The sequence below is a fragment of the Tachypleus tridentatus genome, chromosome 12 (genome assembly GCF_004210375.1).
Source record: "Tachypleus tridentatus isolate NWPU-2018 chromosome 12, ASM421037v1, whole genome shotgun sequence".
Classification (NCBI taxonomy): Eukaryota; Metazoa; Arthropoda; class Merostomata; order Xiphosura; family Limulidae; genus Tachypleus; species Tachypleus tridentatus.
In genome coordinates, this window is record NC_134836.1 from 122,213,510 (window position 1) to 122,235,993 (window position 22,484).

Sequence of the window (22,484 nt, forward strand, 5' to 3'; positions counted from 1 at the left end):
GAGATAATTTAACACAAACTAGCAGGTGAACTTTATAGCTTGTGAATGTTTGTTTGTTTTTCAGTTTGAAGTTACGCACAGTGCTGCACAATTGGATATCTATACTCTGTCCATTACGGGTATCGAGACCCTGTTTCTAAACGTTGTAAATGCGCTGACTTATCGCTGTGTCACTTGGCGTGGCATACGATTTATTTTTTAGTCTTGAAACACTTGTTTCAAGTTACTCTAAATTTTTCATGTTTCTCACCAACGAAACTTTGGTCGTAAAAAAATATATATATATATATACTGCTTTGTTTGTTTCTTTTGAATTTCGCGTAAAGCTACACGAGGGCTATCTACGCTAGCCGTCCCTAATTTAGCAGTGCAAAACTAAAAGAGCAACTAGTCACAATCACCCACCACCAACTCTTGGAGTACTCTTCTACCGACGAATAGGGAGACTGACCGTCACATTATAAGGCTCTCACGGCTGAACGGCAAGCATGTTTGTTGTGACGGGGATTTGAACCTGCAACCCTCAAATTACTAGTCACGCGCCCTAACCACCTGACCAAGCCGGGCCTAATTCACTTCTAATACAAGTAGTAACAGTAATAATATAAAAAATATATAATTAAAATGTATTGTCAGCTGGTTATATTTATTTTCATCACAACTATTTATAATAGTTCCACAAAGGAAAACAATAAAAAGCAAAAAAAAAAAACGTATCGGTAAATATTCTATTCTTATTTCTGATTTTTATTGTCTTTGTTACTTTAAACCGAGGTGCCCCCCGCTTGTACAGCGGTAAATCTACGGATATACAAGGCTAAAATCAAGGGTTTGATTCCCCTAGTTGGGCTCAGCAGATAGCCCGATGTGACTTTGCTATAAGGAAAACGCATACACATTAAACGGAGGTGAAACCTACTGTCGTCTGATTCGTGAATAACGCAGATAACTTTAAAAGAACGCCCCCCGCTAGTACAGCGGTATGTCTTCGGATTTACAACGTAAAATCAGGGGTTCGATTCCCCTCGGTGGGCTCAGCAGATAGCCCGACGTGGCTTTGTTATAAGAAAACACACACACTTTAAAAGAAACTGTTTTTTATACTTAAAAAAAATCCAAGAAATTATATGAACGACAATTTGTATATTAATAAAGAGAAACAGAGTCATGATTTGTCAGTGATTATAAGTCAATGTTTCCTACTGACCCGTTTATGGAAAAATAGGAATATAAACAAATATTTCTTTATAGGAGGGTAAAGTCACAATACATGTTGCTGACGCAATACTTCAGTCAAATAGATTCCCCCCACCAACAAACATCGCTCTAGCAACCAGTAACAGTCTTTAAAAAAAAAAATCATTTTCAAGCTATATCACGTGCTTTATTCTTTCTTTCTTTCTTTAACGTTTTCGGCTGATCGCACGCGTAAAGAACACCCGTTTTACGTCATCAGTTTCACCCACGTGATTGTCCCGCAACCCGAACTTTAGTCTAATACGCGCTGCTTTCGTGACGATGTTGGCATGCTTTCAAGTTATAAACCAGAATTACACGCAAAAGTGCTTTGCTTTGCCGGCTTTTAAACGGGATGTTTTTACGGGTAGCCTTCAGTTGAATCTAGATGAGCGGTAGTTGTTTTTTAATCGTCCTGTTTAATTAACAACCGACACAGTGAGTCGAATTGCTTTCGCGGTTACTAAGTCAAGTGTATGTAAATATTTTTACACCAATGATAAAGCAATATCAACATTTTCTAACAACAGGTGAGTTGTAGTTTTTAATTATTTTTGGTGTTTAAAATGCTTCTTAGTTTTGGAGGAACTCGGGAACAGTATCCGACATATTGTTAAATGTTATACGTCACAAAGGTTTGTGTATAAAAAATACTAATACACGACCAGTACCAGATTATCTAAGGGTGTACGTTAAGGAAACAAGAACTGCGTAAAGGTCATCGTTAAACAATAATTCAGTTGTGGAAAGTAATGTGTTAATTAAACACCCGATATTGTGGAAAGTAATGTGTTAATTAAACACCCGATATTGTGGAAAGTAATGTGTTAATTAAACACCCGATATTGTGAAAAGTAATGTGTTAATTAAACACCCGATATTGTGAAAAGTAATGTGTTAATTAAACACCCGATATTGTGGAAAGTAATGTGTTAATTAAACACCCGATATTGTGGAAAGTAATGTGTTAATTAAACACCCGATATTGTGGAAAGTAATGTGTTAATTAAACACCCCATATTGTGGAAAGTAATGTGTTAATTAAACACCCCATATTGTGAAAAGTAATGTGTTAATTAAACACCCCATATTGTGAAAAGTAATGTGTCATGTAAACAGTTTCTTCGGTTTCTTCAACGATCATGAAATTTCTTCTGTTTTCGGCCCATTTTTGACGGTTCCTCTAAAGATGTTAAGTTAATTTTAATTCTAAATAAGTAATAAACTGATAACAATTATGTTTAATTAATTAAATAAGGAAGTGTGTTGAAATAAGATGCTCTTGTTTTTACAACGGTAATGTTTTTTCAATCGCCATTCACTACATTTCGAAGCTCTGAGCTGTCAAATCAAAGTTGTATCCAAACTTGTTTTAGGTTTAGGGAGTACACAAGTTATATAAAATATTTCATGTGAATTTCGGTCAATAAAAAGCCTAACTCGGTTTCATTTTAAGACCTCACAAGGGACAGTATAAGTGAGAAGTTGTTTGTGGATTAATAATTGTGAATGTTAAGAAAGTTGATCTGTGGACCAGTCAGGGCCACTATACCTGGGAGAGTTGATGAGGTTAGCTTGTGGACCAGTCAGGGCCACTATACCTGGGAGAGTTGATGAGGTTAGCTTGTGGACCAGTCAGGGCCACTATACCTGGGAGAGTTGATGAGGTTAGCTTGTGGACCAGTCAGGGTTACTATACCTGGGAGAGTTGATGAGGTTAGCTTGTGGACCAGTCAATACCACTATACCTGGGAGAGTTGATGAGGTTAGCTTGTGGACCAGTCAATACCACTATACCTGGGAGACTTGATGAGGTTAGCTTGTGGCCCAGTCAGGGCCACTATACCTGGGAGAGTTGATGAGGTTAGCTTGTGGACCAGTCAGGGCCACTATACCAGGGAGAGTTGATGAGGTTAGCATGTGGACCAGTCAGGGTTACTATACCTGGGAGAGATGATGAGGTTAGCTTGTGGACCAGTCAGGGCCACTATACCTGGGAGAGTTGATGAGGTTAGCTTGTGGACCAGTCAGGGCCACTATACCTGGGAGAGTTGATGAGGTTAGCTTGTGGACCAGTCAGGGTTACTATACCTGGGAGAGTTGATGAGGTTAGCTTGATATACACAATTGATATTACTTTTGTAATAAAATTGTCAATGTACAATTAAAAGAAATAATGTTAAAATCTTTACTCAGTAAATGTTATACAAACGTGACATTCCCGTAAAAAGGATTAGATATATTTTAGTGCTAAATTAAGGATGACTAATGTAGATAGTTCTCGTTTAAGGTTTGCGAGAAACTCAAAACAAACTATGCCCCAGTTGGTAATATGATTGGCTGTTACGTAAATGTTCCAGGAAGTGATGAAATGGTGCGTTTCCTTTTTTATACCAGTTTCGAAGTAATCGAAATTTTTGTGTATTTAAAACTGCTAACTCATTCGGACTTTCACTGATTTTTAATGCCTTCCGGTAAAAAGTCTCTTTCACTTCCTGAATATATCTGTATATATATATTTATCTTCATCAATTGTTAACATTCTAAAATGATGTCATGTTGGTCTTTATGGTTTTACGTGTTACATTCCAACTCGGCAGCATTTTACGTATCAAAAGATACTTTGTACTAACGAGTGTTTGTATAAATGTGATTTATGGCATATTTTATTTATTTCGTAATCAGCAGTTTAAAGTACGAACGTCATCAGTTTACCATGAACGAAAACAGCGATCCTGGTGACGAAAAACAAGTTTCAAGTATTTGTAGACTGGGGACTATAGTAGTGCTACTTAAGTACTATGACGCATGATATAGCTAATTTTCTGTTTTGTGATGTTAATATTTAAAATCATGATGTAACCCAAGATGGTTGGATGATGCATATAAAGCTAGGTGCATAAATACACCCGGATATTGCTGGACAGGCGGCAGCTTTTAAGATTGTATATGACTAACACACGCGCGTGCAAACACAACACACGTTTATCGAATTTGTATGTTTATTTTGTTTGCTTAAATTAGGATAGATCTAAGTCAAAAGACTAGTGTTCTTCGGGCTAATAGATATATTAAGTTTTAGTTCATACACAAATAATATTTATACATGCTCAGAGATGTTTGTAGACAACACGTCGCCTAGTGGCGTTTTTTGGAAGTTTTCAATGTGTGAAATTTGAATACGAACTAATTATTAATAGTGTCATATTTATGTAGATTTAGCCATATTTTAGGGGAGGAAATTACTGCCTTCCGAATTCATAATCTTCATAAAAATGTTTAAACGAATAATGTTTGGATTTTAAAAATCTAAAATGAAATAATTAGTTATTTGAAGAAACAAATTGTGGATGACGGTGGCGTCCTCTTTATTGTAACAAGAGGATTAGATAAACACACCTCACAGGGGAAAAATATAGGTGGAGGGAAAATTATAATATTTTAGCGACAAAGAAGGCAAACTGTCGTTGTAAGATAATACCAGTCACCCCCCCCTCAATAATATATGATATCGTCCACTTCATAATTAGTCACGTGATCTGAAATGTGTAAGTTATTGGCTATTTAAATTTAGTTATTGTAGTAAGTAAACATGTCTTACATGTTTTATAATTCGTAAAGTTTCACTGCAGAATGGAGTATTGGGGTGGTTTTTGTGTTGTTGTCAGGCTAGGCCATTCCAGTTTGTGGGGTCACTTAGTGGATTGGTATATCTTTCCCCAGACTTTTACCTCTCACAAACATCCCACGTTGATTGGTGCTGAAGTCAACTGAACCTACAGTCTAATCCCGTTAGTCAATTTCCGTTACCAGAACGTGTCACGTACATCCCAGTGAAGAGAGTGGCATTCTAAGTTCGCAATGCAATAGCAGCTTCAGACCGCTCTAAACCTGCTCGTCGTAATGAACTAGACCTGATTCCAGTCAAATGTGTGTAAACGTCTTATTTACTTCTAGGGGTAAAACACCCATCTTGTGTAGGTTGTGTGAAATAAGATCCAAATAATTCCAACCAAAACTGGAAGTGAAGCTAGTCGTCGCGTGATACGAACGACATTGTGTCATTATGTACCTTACTGTTTGTTTGTAATCGAACTTTTCAAAGTATCAATTCCACAGACTTTCCCGACAAAGATCTTTCTAACGATATGAGACTCGTAGCGTGTGACAGATTCATTTCCGAGAATAATTCCGGACAGACAAACGTATTATTTATATCATGTCATAGTTTTGATAGGAATGGAGCGTTACCACAAAACAAGTCTTTATATTACATATTTGATATATTATATACAAAAAGTAACATTTTAACGTTTACTGGCATGTTGTAATACCCTTGTTTTAAAGCTTATCTGTGGTATTATTGTGTCAAGTAAGTAGGTTATGAAATTGTTATCACATTTTATTAACTAAGGCCACGAGAAGGATTGATGTCGGTGTGGTGGAACTGTAAGTAAAAGATACAATAACAGCATATCATAGGCACATGTATGCAGTTGTAAAAGCCTTAAACTGTGTGGAAAGTCTTGGAATGTTATATAATATGTGGTCAATGTTCGAATACGGACATTGTATTGTACCGTGTTGTAAATGTCTGACCCACAGTCTAAATTTGCGAAGTGTCTCAATAGATAAACTTCTATAACCAGTTGTATTCCTGACTGGGTAAATAATTCCGGGTCTGGTAAAGTAGACTCGTGCTTGTATTGTTCTCGGTATGTCTTGTTAAGAGGAACCAACTGCATTTGTAGTTTAGAAACAGTTCTAAGTTATTTTAATAGTATTAAGATACTCATAGTCAATGTATGCTGTGATTGGTCAGTTTTAATTTGTCGTATGCATATGAGTTAAACATCCAATCGTTTTCTTAGAGGTTGTAACCATTTTTCGTTAACATTAAAGAACAAGTTAAACTAATTATTTTTAAACGTATAACCGAGAAGAGTTCACAGGTCAGATTTCTCAATGGTTCGTACATAGTAATTAGACACTGAGCATCATTTGCCTCTAATATTATACTCGTGCAAAATACTTGTTTGCTTAAGCGTCCTTACAGTCAAGTAGGATTTGTTGACTAATGGAGTTGCACCTTCTATAACGCTGTACATCACAATAAAACTACTAATTTAAACCGTATCCTTCTGTTCCGACTTATTGTGGGTTCCCGGTGGCGGTTCGTTGTACGCTGCTGCCGAAGGGGTCTTTTCACAATACCAGAATCAATTTAGTGATCACTATTTCTTCTGTAGTAGTTTCACTAGGGTGGGTTCGGCATTTTATGGCGCAAAGCAACTAGGAAGTTCAAAAATGTGCTATATGCATTGTTACGTCTTATCGTTGAGGTCATCAAATTAAGGCTTAGCTCAGCCCCCCTAATGAGAGCTTTCATCACTAGTGGTGTACGACAAACAAGGTATGTTTAAACAACAAACTATTGTGTATTATCTCGCTAGAATATTTTGAGACTTAAATTATTGCAAGGCCTACTGTGATGTTGTAACACTGCAACATACCATAATCTATAATGAAGACTATAATAGTCGCTTGTTCTTTTAACTTTAGGCTTCTCTGGCGAGGGATCGATACCAGGTACAGTCATAACGTCTTGATACACAACAGGGAGATATTTTTAAGTGAATAGCACAGATAATGGTTTAATCTTGTGTTTATTGTATAATACATAAGTGGAAGCGACAGGTCAGTCACTCTACTGTGGTAGAAATATCGTTCTGTATTGACAGCTGTACTAAGACAAGTGTAAACGTCCGCCCAATTGTCGTATTAGAATGTGACAATACTGAACTGTATGTAGAAGTTAGTTGCTCGTGAAACTGTTAAGACAGTAATAATATTGTTACTTGAAGTGGGTTAATATTGTAGTGATAGAAATATTGCCTTGTTAATAATAATATGGTGTTGCACAGGTAAATTATCATATTTACCGTTGAAACTCTACACTTAAATAAGTTTGGTAAAGATGGTATTAAAGTGATATATCTCTGAAAGTGATTGATTGTTTTAGCCCGAAATTTTCGAAAAGAAAGAAAGAGGTCCCTTGTTTTAAGACATTTTTAAAGCGATTTTTTTAAACAATTGTATGATCGAAAAATTCATATCTCATTTTCTTTTAATTTGTCTAGCCATGAAATACAAGTAGTTGTGTGTTTATACATTTCAAACTTGCTGTCTCTGTTCGTATGTCTGGAGATTGAGTTAGCTTTGTTTTCATCATTGTATGTTTTTATCTCTGTTTCCATGTGCCTCACGTTATTTCTAACAACTTTTATTTTCTGATGTTAGTTGGAAACCCCTATCTCATAAATAAATAAAAATTGACAATACTGTTAATCGTGTCGCATAATTATAAATATTACAAACAAATTATATAAATGGTGGTTGGCTGGAAAGAATTGTCTTTTGGACTTGCTGGAAATATTTTTAGCGTCTTAACCTTCTAGTTTATCACTAGGTGTGGGAAATTACACAAAGTGTTTTAAAATGTTCAGCAGTTTTTGACATAAATATAAATGTATAACTGAATGTTAAATTGTGAACTTTCTCTCTAATTTCTTTTAGTGGAGAAATGTTGGCACTAGGCCAAGTTTTGTGCTGCGCAGAGCACTGATAAGTGTCGCGATTGTATTCAGTGTGGTGCACCGACTAAATGTGGAGATTTTTTACAGTGTACCCAGGAACATGAGATGCTCGGGCAAGTTGTAAACAACTCTTATTTCTCTACTTCCTTCTGTATTTCTGCTGAGTCTTCCAGAGATTGGCCAATCGCAGACTATTATCTTGTTTGTGATTGGTACTTTTACTAACAATCGTTGAGGGAGTGTGCAACGTCACATAGGGACGTTCCAGGCTCTAATGAGCATACGTGGAGTACTCGTCGCTGTTCACGTATTTCGGCCTATGAGTGTGTGACTGGGCGATGACGTTGTTAGTGTCAATGTTAGCAAAACGTGTGTGACTACAAAATTTAACAGTAGTGTTTCTGGAGATGATTCCCAATTTATGCTTGTACATTATCAAAAAAATAAAACAAAAGGAAGGTAACTGAGCAGCCACTAATTTCTTTTACCAGCTAGTTACTCGCTGATCGTTAATACAAACTGTGATTTAGGACTTAAGCCTACGTCAAATTATATATAAACATTGGACCGATTATAGTGTAGGCCTAGATGCATTTTGAGTATTGTTTACATTTAGTATGACAAGTATTTTGATGGGATCATATTTATGGTTTCATAGCCATCCGGATTTTTGTTCTCAGTTTCAATTTATTAAGTGTTTCAAATTTATTTATTTGTTTTCTTACTACATTTGGTTCTAAGTTAGCGGTGTCGAGAAAACCCACTTGAAGAGAAATGTATATGTAAAAACGGCTCGTTTGGGTTGAGAAAATATTTTACGTAGAGGAGCCGTTTTTACATATTTATAATTCTAAGTTAATCGTTATTTTAATTTTTATTAGTAATAGTCAAAATGTATAATGTCATATCATTTAAGTTTAATACGTTGATTGTATTTTTTTTCTATTTTAGCCTGATTGTAGTTTGTTCATCGGTTAACCCGAGTTTAAGTTCATAAACTGTAATTTTTGAACGTAAAAATAATGATTATTTCTTAAAGAAATGAGTGTTAAATCACGTTCAGGTTACTGTACAGTTAGTAAGTAGAATAAAACTGCTAAAAAATAGTAAAATGATTTTCGGAAAGGGTTCAATCGAAGGACAACGAGATGACTTTTATATTTGGCACTATAAAATCTTGGGCCGCTGTATTACGTACTACAAAATTTTGGGCTTACCTTGAATATTATCTATAAGACGTGAACTACTATTTGTCTTAATATTTATAATTATACTTGGCATAAGACATTATTTGTAGGCCTATTGCATTTTTCATTTCTAATTCAGAGGCTTAGGGATTTTCAAGACTAAAGTGTATAACGCATTGTTGGTAATGGATATAACAAATATAGTGTGGTTGGAATACTATTTTACATTTTTATTTAATATTTAAAAAAGTCTGTAAAGACCTGGATTAAACATGTAGTAGGCCTAATAGTAATACGTATTATCAGATAATCAAGTATAATGATAAAGACAATATTTTTCTTATAATAACAACTATTTATTTTCTTTAAAAATAATAAAATACTTAATAAATATAAAAAAGACAGTACATGCACAGATACTCTTAAAAACGATTGATTCTCTTATAATTGTTTTTCTTTTAACTATTACATTTATCCCAATAGGAGTTTTGTTTTAATTGTGCATTTCTTCTATATAGTTTTTACTTATTTACGGATGTTGTTACTAGCATGTTTTTCATTATTTGTTTGTATGTTTCTGTGTAGTTTGTAAGAAAGCTTGTGAAAGTGGAAGGAAAAAATCATCTATGAAACTATGAATTGTCTGCATTTGTCGCCTTCATTTCTGGGACCACCCACAATGTGAGTAAAACTTGAATTTCGTTGTCATATGCTCTAAACGTAGTGTTTCCACAAATATGTTGCTGATGATAAAATCCAGTTATTTTTGGAGTTATATAAGAGTACTTCTTTGTAAACAAATACATCTTCCGTTAGTTGGTTAGGAGAAACTTGATATAAAAAAAAAAAAATTATATTTTAATGTATTTAACAAAAAAATGACTGTTTGTTGCTGTTATAAAACACCGTTTGTTGTCATGTTTGATATTATTTGTAAAATGTGTTTTTATCAAGTATAGTTGTTTTTTTTAATTAAGCACAAAGCTTCACAATGGGCTACGTGTGCTCTGCCCATTACGGGTATAGAAGCCCGGGTTTTGGCCTTGTAAGTCCGCAGACATACCGCAGAGCCACTGGGGGGGGGATATCAAGTACAACTTAATAAGCAACCTATTAAAGTGATTATCATAAGTTTCAAAATATTAACGTTTGGTGAATATACTACATGGATTTAATGGTGGATCGTCATTTGAAAGAAATTACGGAAAAAAAAACACTTGTTTACATTATTATTACCATAAGTTTCAAAATAATAAGGCTTGGTGGATCGTCATTAGAGAGAGAGAGAGAGAGAGAGAGAGAGACAGAAGTTACAAAAAACAGCTTATTACATCTATGTCAATTCAGCTAAAGAGAAGATATATATTTTCGTGACTTGAAACAGTTTAACAAGGAGGGCTCGTGAAATGTACTCGCAGATACACGTTTTAAAGAAACAGGTGTTTTGACAGTTTTCAACATTGTACCAAATTTCTTTTTAGCGAGTACTCGTGCTATGAACACTATTAATAAAGACAATTTTTTACATTCTGACACTTGTTAAGAAGCAATGTTTGAAATAATATTTTCTGTATATTTTGGCTTCCTTATCACTTTTTCTTTTGCTATTTGCAATACTCTCGTCATCGGTGGTGGTCTCTAAACTATCACTAATTTTTTTTTTTTTATACATTATCCTAGTATATAGTAAAATGTATATAATTATTTTTATACAGTGAAAGATACAATCTGTACCTAGTAACTTTTGTAATACGGTTATCAGCCGTCTTATCACAATTTTACCCATTTTTTTTCCAAGGTACTAACATAAAAAACGGAACTTCGTAATACGTATAAAGAAACAAACATATTTACGCAAAAATCCGAACGATTACTCGTTAGGTTTGTAAAATAGGGAGATAGCTGCTATGGTCGGTGTGGGTCGCTCATATATGTTGTATACTTTGGGAAAAGCTAAAGTTCAGTTCGATGTATCGTGAGTTATAAGACAGATAATTTATTTTTTTCTGTGGCATTTTATCATTTTATTCACTTATTACTTTTGAGTAATGTCTTAAATACAGCTACAAATATTTGCAAATAAGTTAAGAACTTTGTTATGATTGCAGTATTATATTGAAATATTAAATATACCGTGCGTTCTATGTGGTTGTTAATTTCACTTTCAAACAAGCCAGTTGCATACATAGGGGAAAAAAATGTAACTTGATGACGAGAAACCCACTTGAAATAAAAAATATATTTCAGAACCTTGAAATTGGTATTGAGGTACAAAATCTAACTTGGTAGACAACATGAGTAACCCTATTCACCGGTCTACTTAAGACTATTATTGCAAAAAAACCAAAACATAACATGTAATAATTTGACTTGTGAGAACAACAGAATATTATGAATGTTTTCAGGAAATTCGATTAGTTTATCGTATGGATTTAAGACTAAAGATGAGAGATTTTCACAAATTTAAAATAAACATGTAAGGTGTAAACGCACATTAAAAAATTTAATCAACGCGTTTAACAAAACTGTAGGCCTGGCATGGCCAAGCGCGTAAGGCGTGCGACTCGTAATCCGAGGGTCGCGGGTTCGCGCCCGCGTCGCGCTAAACATGCTCGCCCTCCCAGCCGTGGGGGCGTATAATGTGACGGTCAATCCCACTATTCGTTGGTAAAAGAGTAGCCCAAGAGTTGGCGGTGGGTGGTGATGACTAGCTGTCTTCCCTCTAGTCTTACACTGCTAAATTAGGGACGGCTAGCACAGATAGCCCTCGAGTAGCTTTGTGCGAAATTCCAAAACAAACAAACAAACAAACAAACAAACTGTAGTGCTACATTACTCGTACTATAATACTGTACTGTTGTCATCTGGTGGTGTTCTTGAAAAGTGACAAATTTGTAATTCGTAGTACGTTAGGTTGAAATTAAATTTACTATCCTATTTATATTTGAATAAGTAATGCTTGTATTTTAATGTAAATGCAGCGTGTTTAGAAATTGAAACATCGCGTGTGTTGTCATGTTAAATGACTATCATGTTAATTATTCATACGTTTAAGAAAATCGGTTCTATAAATCACGAAGAAATGAATAAAAATACACTAGTTTGCTACAAATGTGCAAAAATAGTTAAATAAAAATTTTTTAAATGGTTGTTTTGAAATGAGTGTTTTTCGTTGTTTGTTTTGCGATTGCAATTATGCAACTACGTAAAATATAGGTGGATGGATATATAACACAGATGAGAAAAATTAGCATATTTTTTTTAAATATGCGATCCATGTATTTTGTAAACAAATATATGGTTTCTTCAAGCTACGTCATGACATGGAATAGTTTCGTCTTAGAAGGACGCCATATTGGTTGGATCGTTGCGATTGTTGTTTTTTTTTTCCTTTTTGAAACGTGATGATAAATGCTATTAGTGAGTTTTTTTAATGTAGTCATCATATAATGATCGATTTGAACCAACTTATGTGTTTGTAAAATGGCTGGTATTTGTTTATACGTGCAGTAAATTAGGGAATAATTTTTACTGTTAAATCTGGCCGCCTCCGAGCCAACTGACGCATCACTTGGCGTTGCTATTGTCAAGAGGCCTCTAATTGATATGTCGTAAACATCTTTGTAGTATAAAGAATTCACTTTTTATTAAATTCCGTAATATAGCTCTGACACAACAAATGTTCAAGTTGGAGTTCTGGAAAACGGAAATACTGAAAAAATAGGTGATTATTGAGAAGTCAAGCTTAACGAAGCTAACATACAGTAATTTATTTGTTGTCTTATAGCAATACTAGTAGTAGATAAATTGTCTAAATGTGTGTGTTCGCAGCATCCTGGGTATTTTTAAAGGAATATTGAAATTGTGGCTTCATCGGGTCATTTCTTACTATGTTGATAGTATTTTTTCTCACTTTTTATATATTACTACGTGTTTTATTGTATGTTTTAATTCTATTGGTAAAATTTAGCAATAAATAGAAACCTCGTTGCTGAAGTATTTATAATTTAGACATAAAAGTAGTGTTTTTATATCGGAGAAAAAACTATAAGGTTATTTGGTCGATAAAATTATTTTGGAAGGATAAATTTAAAAAAAATTGTTACTTATAATGTGATATTAAAGATGTCACTTTCAGGTGTTAGGGATAGATGTTTGTTAACTTAATATTCTGTGTATAGATAACTGCAGGATTGTGGTTGAAATACTGAGGCATCTGTAGAATTTCTGATTCAAACCTTTGGTTAATGTTTGAGATGTAAACATAACATATTGACCAATAGATGCAGAATCTTTTGTAAATAATAATTCATGGTACAAGGTTTACCGAATACAAATGCTTTTCTCTAAATTAAGTAATAACATTACATGATTACTGGAACATTAGAAGATGCAGGGTTAATATAAGATTCTAATGTTATACATGGGAAGATGCTTAAAGATAGAATGTTTTAGATAAAATAGCCACATGAATTGGTTGTTACCTCTTTGTGGTCACTTGCCAAGTTACCTTTTGACAGCTGTTTTCAGTCTTTTTTGCAGTTGTTTCTCATTTGGGAGACAGTTGATATCTGATCATTCTTATGTTTGGCAGCTGTTTCCAGTCACCTGGAAGGCACAGGTGCTCTTCTGTGTTTTGGTAGCTGTTTTCAGTCTCTAGTGCTGTTCTACATTTGTCAAGTTACTGTGTTTCTATTTTCGTGTGTTTGTAGGGTTGTGATAGATGATACATTTTAAAGGTTTATATTCTATAGGAGGTTGTAAACTAAAGGGTGAACTTTTTGTGTGTGTGTGATTTGAAAGATTCCTTGTAATGTTGTACAGTCACAGGTTTAGATGGTGAACACATTCTGTCAATAACCTAACCTTTTGTATGTCAGGAATGGTCAAAACAGATTGAAGAGACATGAACAGATAGGAACAACTTTTGTCTGTTGTATAGAATTGTTTTGTGAAATATTTGACACTCATCTGGGCAATGTGAACTGTCATATGTACAAAGTGTTAGCCTCCAACCATCTTTAGAAGGGAGTTTTTATACATAATTTTCAAAGTAGTTTGTAATAAAAACTTTTACAAAAACTTGGGTATTGGTGATGGAAACAGATTTAAATACCCTTAATGGACTGCTACTGGCTAATTACTTGTTTAGAACATCATTTTGGTCAAATACGAGAAGACATTGATATAGAGGTCACATGATCTCAACTGAAATAGCTATTTATTAGCAGTACATTGGAAATTGCAATCCTAATTTTCCCAGTTGTCTTGTGTTAGTTTGGTTGTATGCTCATGACTGATTGGCTAACTGATGTTATGATATTGATTTACTAAAATGAATCATTCTAGCATTTTATACTGTAGTAAACGGTATATAAAATGTACAACAGGTCACTGATGTCTCTATAACCTTTATTTCAAAGTACTAGACAACTGATTGGCAGAAGGAATATAATGATGGAAGGGGTAAACAGGCCCTCTTTTGGAAGTTCATGGAAGTTTCTATTTAATTTGAAAAACAAATGTAGAAAATTACAAACTTTCTTAGAGGGGATGGCATTTTTAACAAGTCTTCAGTTTATTACTTTATGTATTATGATTTCAAATAACCCAAAACTGAATTAAATTGTAATTTGGATTTAGAAGTTAGTTGAACCTAGAGATGTAACAAATTTATGATATTTGACAACCATATTGATACAAAAAATTTTTCTTTCTTAATGCAAATATATTTTAATATACAAACAATACAATTTACAATAACGCTTTGTATACAAAGGTTTTACAAATAATATTTAGTGTTCTAATGAATCTGAACCTTCACGGATATGTTTATTGATGGTTTATGACAAGTGATCCTAATTGATATAGGTACAATCAACTTAATGGGCAACTAGTTAGCCAGCTCTTCACATCTGTGGTTTTCTTTACCAATGAAGTTGTAAAGTATTACAACGTCCGACGTTAATCTAATGAAATTAAATGACTTGTAATGTTTGAAATCTGTAAATACTCCTGTTTGAATATCTATAGTTTTGTGATATAATAAGCAGTTATCCAAGGTTTGTAGTGTACCAATTGTAGCAAACCAACAATATAAACTGTTTCTCAAAGTGTTGTGATGGCTGCCTCTAATAATTATTAGACAGGATTCTAGAAGTTTCAGTTGAGGCAACACTGCTGGTATTAACATAAATATATACATTATTAATTCCTACATTCAAGAATCTTCTACAATTTTAGTGAATAAGTGGGAATTTTGTAATGCACATTTTAACAGTATAAATTGCATGCATTTCTAAGTATATATGAAACTGAAACAAACAGATATTAATTATAAATATATGATAAATCTGTTACAAGACTTAGGTGAAACTATGACATTCTGCATGTTCTATTGTTTCCATGTCAGTTTCACTGCTTTTGGATAATGCATACCAGGGCAAAATAAATGTAACTTCTGTTTTTATTGTTTGAATTATCACAAAGTTGTTTTTATTGTTGACAACTTGCATGTATAACTCTTTAATTAACTTAAGCAATTTTAACATTAATTAAATAAAATACTTTTATCCTAATTTCACATCTAACTTTTATCTTACTTAAATTCGACATGAACATTACTGTGTGAAGAACTTAAAGTCAAAACATTTAACTTTCCAGTTTCACTGTAACCAAATTAATATATTATTATTATTTCACTACTTGTGATTAGCTTCTTTTAAAGTTAACTGTTGTAAGATACTGGATGTATATTTTGTGTATTTTTATTAGTTACACAGGCATGTAATGGCTTTGTTTTAATTTTTACATGTTCTACGGTAATTCTTGTATCCTGAGTCTGAAAATATCCATTTTTCTCCATCACATACAGATTTTTCGTAAAACAGCATATGTAATTTTATGTGAGTGAATCAGTTTTATTGGAATCGGGTCGCATATTGTTACCTTTCAAATACTGACAGCCATTGGTTATAAATTTCTCTAGACTATATGTGTTGTAAATTTTATCAGTCATTCTAGAACCCAAGCACAACAAACATGATTAAAAGTAAATCGTTGTGGTAAACAAAATAATTTATTATTTATCTAAGTAATAATCCCTTTTATGTGAAGAAATTCCTTAACATGACAGCAAAAAATATTATTATTTTTGAAATATTTGTAGCTGAATTATGAACATTTTTATTAATACCAAAACAACTTGTGAAGTTTGAACTTACAGGTCTGTGTTATTAACAGAAATAGCTTTTTTGTTTATATTGTAGAGATATTAATTTGCACATGACTGAAAACTTTTTTTTTTTATTGCTACAGATGGGCAAAATGTCCATCTTAAAAATTATGGTCCATGATAAGTATAAGTCTATATCACTTGGAATGTAGATAGTTTTATACAAGCATCTATTATTTTAGTAATGTGATTATTAATTCAGAAATAATCGGAGATGTAATGGATGATAATTTGGACCAGTAAAGATGTCTACAGGTTGACACCAGTCCAGGGAACAGCCTCACCAGTACTGAATGTGTTGGATATGGTGTTGTTGACATTACTTTCAACCATAAGTTGTTATTAATAATGTCTGTGGTTTGCCTTTTCTTTTTGCTGGACTCTGTTAGAAACAATACCAGCTTATTGGTTTTCCAGTTCTATTATATTTTTAAATTTATTATCTAAGTTTTAAGACCAGAAAAATAAATATTTGTAGTAAGCCTAGGTTAATGACAGTTGTTTGTTAACATCAGATAACTAGCTCATTTATTACTATAGTAACACAAGATTACTATATTGCACTTGAATTTAAAAAGAAATAAATTATATACAGGTCTTATCTACTTGTTGATTGTAATTAGATCATACTGTCACCAGTTGACTTACTAACATGAAACTAATGATTATGAATAACAGCTCTGTGTATCCATTGCGTACATAAAGGAAATGCAAAATTATACCATAGAGTGGATCAATCAAAAGATATAATTTATTTAATTAAATGATGTGTATTTTTAAACTGTTTGTGCACAGATCGACTTCACTGGACTGAACATCTGCATACTTATGATGCTATACAGTCCAACATTTACTGTATGCATTTTCACAAAACTTTGTAAGCTGTTATTTATTAAATATTACACATTTGGATTTCTGAAAATATTTCTACAAAATATTTCTCTTAATTTTCATCTTAAATAAAAAATACTTTTCATCACCTTACAGTTTTCATATTTCAGTTGTACAATTTATAGAATCTCTAATGAACATTACTTTTTTTTTTGACCCAGCGTAGCTGGGTGGTTAGGGTGTTTGACTCACAATTTTGTTTGTTGGTAAGAGTAGTCTAAAAGTTGGTGATTGGTAATTAATGATGAGGTCCATTCTCTCCCCTTAGAGTTTATTTTGTAAATTAAGGATGGCTAGTGCAAACCAGTCAAGCTTTTTAAATACAACTTTATATTGTCTGTTACTACCTGTAGCAGAATTGTGAGTGTAATATCAAACTAAAGGTTGAAAACTGAACTTATTTCTCTCAAGTCTCTCCCCTTGAATGTATAATTAGTAATTATCTTTTCATATTTTATCTGTTGATATTTTGATATCCATTTCTTTTATTATATTTCTCTAGTTACTAACCACTGGAGCTCTGATTCTCCCAACAAATCAGTAGAATTGCAATAGTAAAGTTATTAATTTGTATAGTAAGTATCACAAACAGGAGCTCCCTGTAGGAACATTGGAAGCAAATGTACTTGTGATAACTTTGAGGGAAAAAATATCTTACTTCAAATCAAAATTAACTTTTTTTTTTTTGTCAAATACATATATCAAAACATATATTCAGTAACTAGAATAGAATTTCTTCAAACTATTTTAATTGGGTTTCTAACCCTGCTCTATATAGGTGACATTTTGTTTATCTACTCATAGTTGAACTGAGTGATTGTTCATAAGTGATTTGAAATTAGCTGTGTACACTTGCTCACCAGAAGAAAATAATCGATTTTTAGATTTTATTAACTAGAAAATTGTTCTTTCTATTGTCATAAACATGTCTGTCAGATAAGAATACATGGTATATGTAAATTCATTCAAAGCAGCAATAAGATGGGACAATCTCCACTGGTGGAAGTTCCAAAATTTGTTTGCCATTCTAGATTGTAAGAAGTTCATGTATGAAACCATGACAATTTAGAAATTTCTGCTAATGTCTCTTTACAAAAGGAAGATATTAAAACTTTGATAAAGTCACAATTCATGTTTTGAAGCCAAGTTTATTGAATTTTTAAAAATAAAGTTTCAGTATAACTTTGACCCTACAGTACAAATAGGTTTGATATCATAAATAGTAAACAATTATAATTTTTAATGTTTTTATTATTACCATTTTTAATTATTCTCCTTAATAAAAATAATTTGCAACTGATTTCTGTTAATTCAAAATTGTGCATTTTAATTTATTAGTCTTGTAAGTGTTACATCAAAATAATCAATTTATCAAAATTAGTGCTTCATGTTGTTACTCTCTTCAATTATTCCAACTGAATTTTGTGTGAAAATGTTTTAATTGGATGAAATCGAACACTCGTGTAGATGAATGGAAAAACAAACTGTTGTGTGCAACTCCATCTTGCTGCAAGGAAGATTACTGTACTATTCTCTTTTTACTTTCAAAAAATAAAAGGAAAACATAACTAAAGTTCAGTTTCATCAGAGAGTTGTTAATTTCTCTCGTGAGGTATTATCCAAATGTTTATATATGGTAATCGCTTTTGAATTATGTAATAGTCGGACATCTGTCTGTCATACTCTGCGTCTCCTCAGTGGTTATTTGTTGAATAAAAATTGTGTATTAGAATGTTTATTTTTAAAAGTACATTGCAGGAATATTCATTTTTTGCAATTTCATACTGATGTGTTGATCGTTATAAGTGCCGAATGGTTAATCTGTAAAAAAAACCAAAAACAAAACCAGAACATGTTTTGTAAGGAAATTTCACAAATGCAGTTGGGACTTCATGTTTTGAAGGTAAGGGTATGAATGTAAGTGTAGAATAAAGAGAGAAACATGTTTGAGTATGTATTTGTTGTTCATTTATACATATATTGAAATGGCATATATTAAAAGTGTTTACATGGGTATCGGTTTTTTCTTTCACTCAGTTAAATAACCAAAAATGATGGCATTCAACATCAAAAATAATCTCTACAGCACTTAGTGAAGCTGAAATATTTTATTGTGCTGGATACATCCATTGCATCAGACCCAAAATGTTTTGGCCAACAGTGCAGCGTATTCGTATATGAAACTGCCAGTCTACAGTAATTGTAAGAACATCCATTCAGGGGTCAAAACTTGTGTTGTCATTCAATTCTTCTTTGTTTTATAAACAAATGAAATGAGTAATAACAAAAGGCAGTAGTTACAAAGAGTTCACTAGACAGTAGTCTTGCATATACAGGGTGGCCCGTAAGTCTCTACCCATATATCTTATGTATCCAGTAATCTGTGTGCTGTCCCTCATTCTTGCTGCATAATATTATGTGATGCCATGTTCTGTGAGACTTTCCTCAACATAACTGGGGTTATTGTTCCAAATGCTGCAGTAACAGCTGCCTTCAACTCATCATTAGTATAACAATAACATATGGATAGGTAGGGACTTATGGGCCACCCTGTACACTGACTTCATTCATTGCTATATTTAGGAAATCTGCCATTAAATTGTTAGTGGGAATTTGCTAGTTATTCATAATTAGCACCAAGTCTCTCAAAGTTACTGTATTCATTAACTGAAATTTATTTTACACATTCAGATATACTGTTTTAACCCTATAAGCAGAGTGGGTGTTCAAAGTGCACTAAACACAGCCTTTTATAGAGTGCCATTCAACATGTTTATATATATATCCTACACCTGGTAAATTTAGAATTATATGTAACGTTCCTTATTCAATGCAGGGCCAGTCCAATTAACATGATCTCTACATATTGGTCAAAGTGTCTGGAATTAAAACTTACATTTTATAAGAAACACTTAAATGTGACACTGTTATGGAGTGTCTGAATGTATGATTTCATAGCACTTTAATTTAAGGACAGTAGTTTAATTGGCACTGTATAGTCTCCAAATATTTAGTGCCCTAGGTTTATCTTTATTAGGCTTACTATAATATGAAATGTTTGTTAGGACTTCAGGTATGAGTGCTAAACTTATCTGTTGTGAATCTAGGACTAAATGTTTGTGTAGTTTTCTCTAATAACTTTATATAAACTGAATGTATAACTGGTGTTACAGGTGTAGTAAAGCCCAGGATGAAGACCTCCCTTATGAGCTATTACCAGAATCAGAAACTGCTTCAGCCTACAATTTTTTATTTGGTGTCGGTAGAGAAGCAGAAGAAACGGAAAGAACGTTGGATCAACATTCGGGGACAGTGAGTAACAATTAATAAAGAATTAGTTTATTAAAAACAAATTGCCAAGCTAATTGTCTGTTAAAAGAATGATCGGAAAATGGGATCAGTAATAAAAGTTTTGTTACATGTTAATTAAAAACAATAAAGATTCAGCTTTCCTTATTCAACTCTGGCCTCAACTGAAAAGAAAGTGTTGCAGAAAGTTGTGATTTAATTGTTCAAAAAGAACAGTGTACAGTCATTGTTTATATCTTCACTATTATGTTTGACTTTAGTTGAATTCTTTGGTGAATTATTTGCTATGCACAATTTTAATTTTTTTTTAAAAGCAGGTTTACGTTATTTGGCTTTTCACTACAGCTCTATGAAATCAAATGTGTTACTGTTATTTTCTGTTGCTCTCGTAGGTGATGTTGACTTTCCATTTAGAAAATGGAAGCCAACAGCAAATGATTGTTGAGGAAGGCCTCAGGGTTATTGATCTGTGCCATTTGCTAACCCTAAAGTTTAACCTTGCTCGCTCTTGTACGTGGTCCATTGTGGAACAACTTCAAAGTGTAGGAATTGGTGAGTTGTTGTTGTGATGCTGATAGATGTAATGGTGGAACAGCATATGTTTGCCAGTGTTTAAACCTGCTAGTTAAAAAAAGTAGTTATATTGGTGTTTTAAGATGGGACATGATCACATAATAGTGAAAATAATGTTTATTTTCATATTATGTGTAGAACGTGTGCAGGTTAAATATACTTTGTCCATTGTACTTCTAAATATATAGTGACATATTAACCTTGATAATAATATAAAGTTTTTATCATAAGTCAAACATCCATGTATACACAAGGGTAGTTTTTCAAATGGGTTAAAATGGGTGAATAAAACTTCAATATAATATTAATAACCTAAACATTTTGCATTATAGCGACTCCGTGGTAATCCTTCTATCATTTACGTTTGATATTGTTACAGAACGTAGCCTCGAAGATCACGAAGAGGCATTACAAGTGTATTCCACTTGGGATGCTGATGTAGTAGACAGTAACAAGTTTATCTTCAGACAAGACTTTCACAAGTATGAATTCTTTAGAACCCCCCAGGTAAGTTTAGGTTCATACTGTACTTCAGTGCTGTGGTAATTGTTTCCTATGCTACTGTAGCCAGTTCTCACTGAGAGTTTCTAATTTCGTACGTAGTGTACTGTCCACTGTTTTCCATGAATATTGGTGTAATAATGTCTGTAATAATACAGAATTGCACATATTAAAAACAAAACTTAGTTTTCGTTGTCTTAAGCAGTCATAAACATATAGGTTGAAAAAACTTGTGGCAAACATCTAAAATGTAGTTCCATAACATATTTTAACACCAAGATAAAAAAAAAAATTATTGTAAGAGTTCTCATTGTCCTCAGGGGGGGGGGAGTGTCTGAGGTTTTCAAAACTGTTTTAGTAATTTAAATTGTTTACAATGTTTTTAGTTCAGTCACGTGAGGGGTATTTGGTTATATTTTGTTATTATGGTTTAATAATGACTTTTGCAGTAGATTATTCCTTTAATTACTTTGTACTAGCAGAAATGCAACCCTAAGGTGGCTGTTTGTGTTGGTAGTTACTAGCAATAGTATTCGTACCTCATTGAAGAGAAATTACAAAAAATGAATTTCCTGGTTTAAAAAAACAAATTGATTTCCTTTTTTGGGAAGTGCTGCATAGAAAGTGTTCAGAAAGTATTTTTAGTAATACATAATTCAATATATCAAAATAATTCAATTTACAGAGTCAAAACTTAACATGTTTTACTGATCTAAAGTGATACATTTTATTGAAAAAATACATTCTTTAAGAACACTAGTACCTCAGTACATGTAAAAATTACATTAATAAATATAGAATCAAACCTTGACATACAGTCCTATTGTTAAGTCGTGTACTTGTTGTGAAGAGAGTACTTTTATTTAGAACTGTTATGTTATAATGAAATGGCTGTTATGTAAGCCATAATTATTTTTGTAATTGTCTGAATCTTGAATACTCAGTGGGAAATATTTT

The 22,484-nt window shown here is 32.9% G+C and overlaps 1 protein-coding gene across 9 annotated transcripts in view; it reads left to right on the forward strand.

Annotated features, from left to right (window-relative positions):
* LOC143234558 (growth factor receptor-bound protein 14-like) overlaps window positions 1-22,484 on the forward strand; it is a 69,434-nt gene that overhangs the window by 33,716 nt on the left and 13,234 nt on the right. For 3 of the 9 annotated variants that reach the window (XR_013018708.1, XM_076471996.1, XM_076472001.1), the window contains exons 1-5: window positions 1,512-1,766; window positions 9,605-9,700; window positions 20,318-20,456; window positions 20,846-21,005; window positions 21,406-21,533. Coding sequence is in view for 8 of the 9 variants with exons in the window: in XM_076471996.1 (XP_076328111.1) it covers window positions 9,654-9,700; window positions 20,318-20,456; window positions 20,846-21,005; window positions 21,406-21,533 (474 nt within the window). In the remaining variant the exon portion in view is untranslated. Of the gene's footprint in view, window positions 1-1,511; window positions 1,767-4,817; window positions 6,650-7,914; window positions 8,292-9,604; window positions 9,701-12,432; window positions 12,744-20,317; window positions 20,457-20,845; window positions 21,006-21,405; window positions 21,534-22,484 lie in introns of those variants that run through there. The other 6 variants (XM_076472000.1, XM_076471999.1, XM_076472002.1 and 3 more) reach the window with 6 other exon arrangements.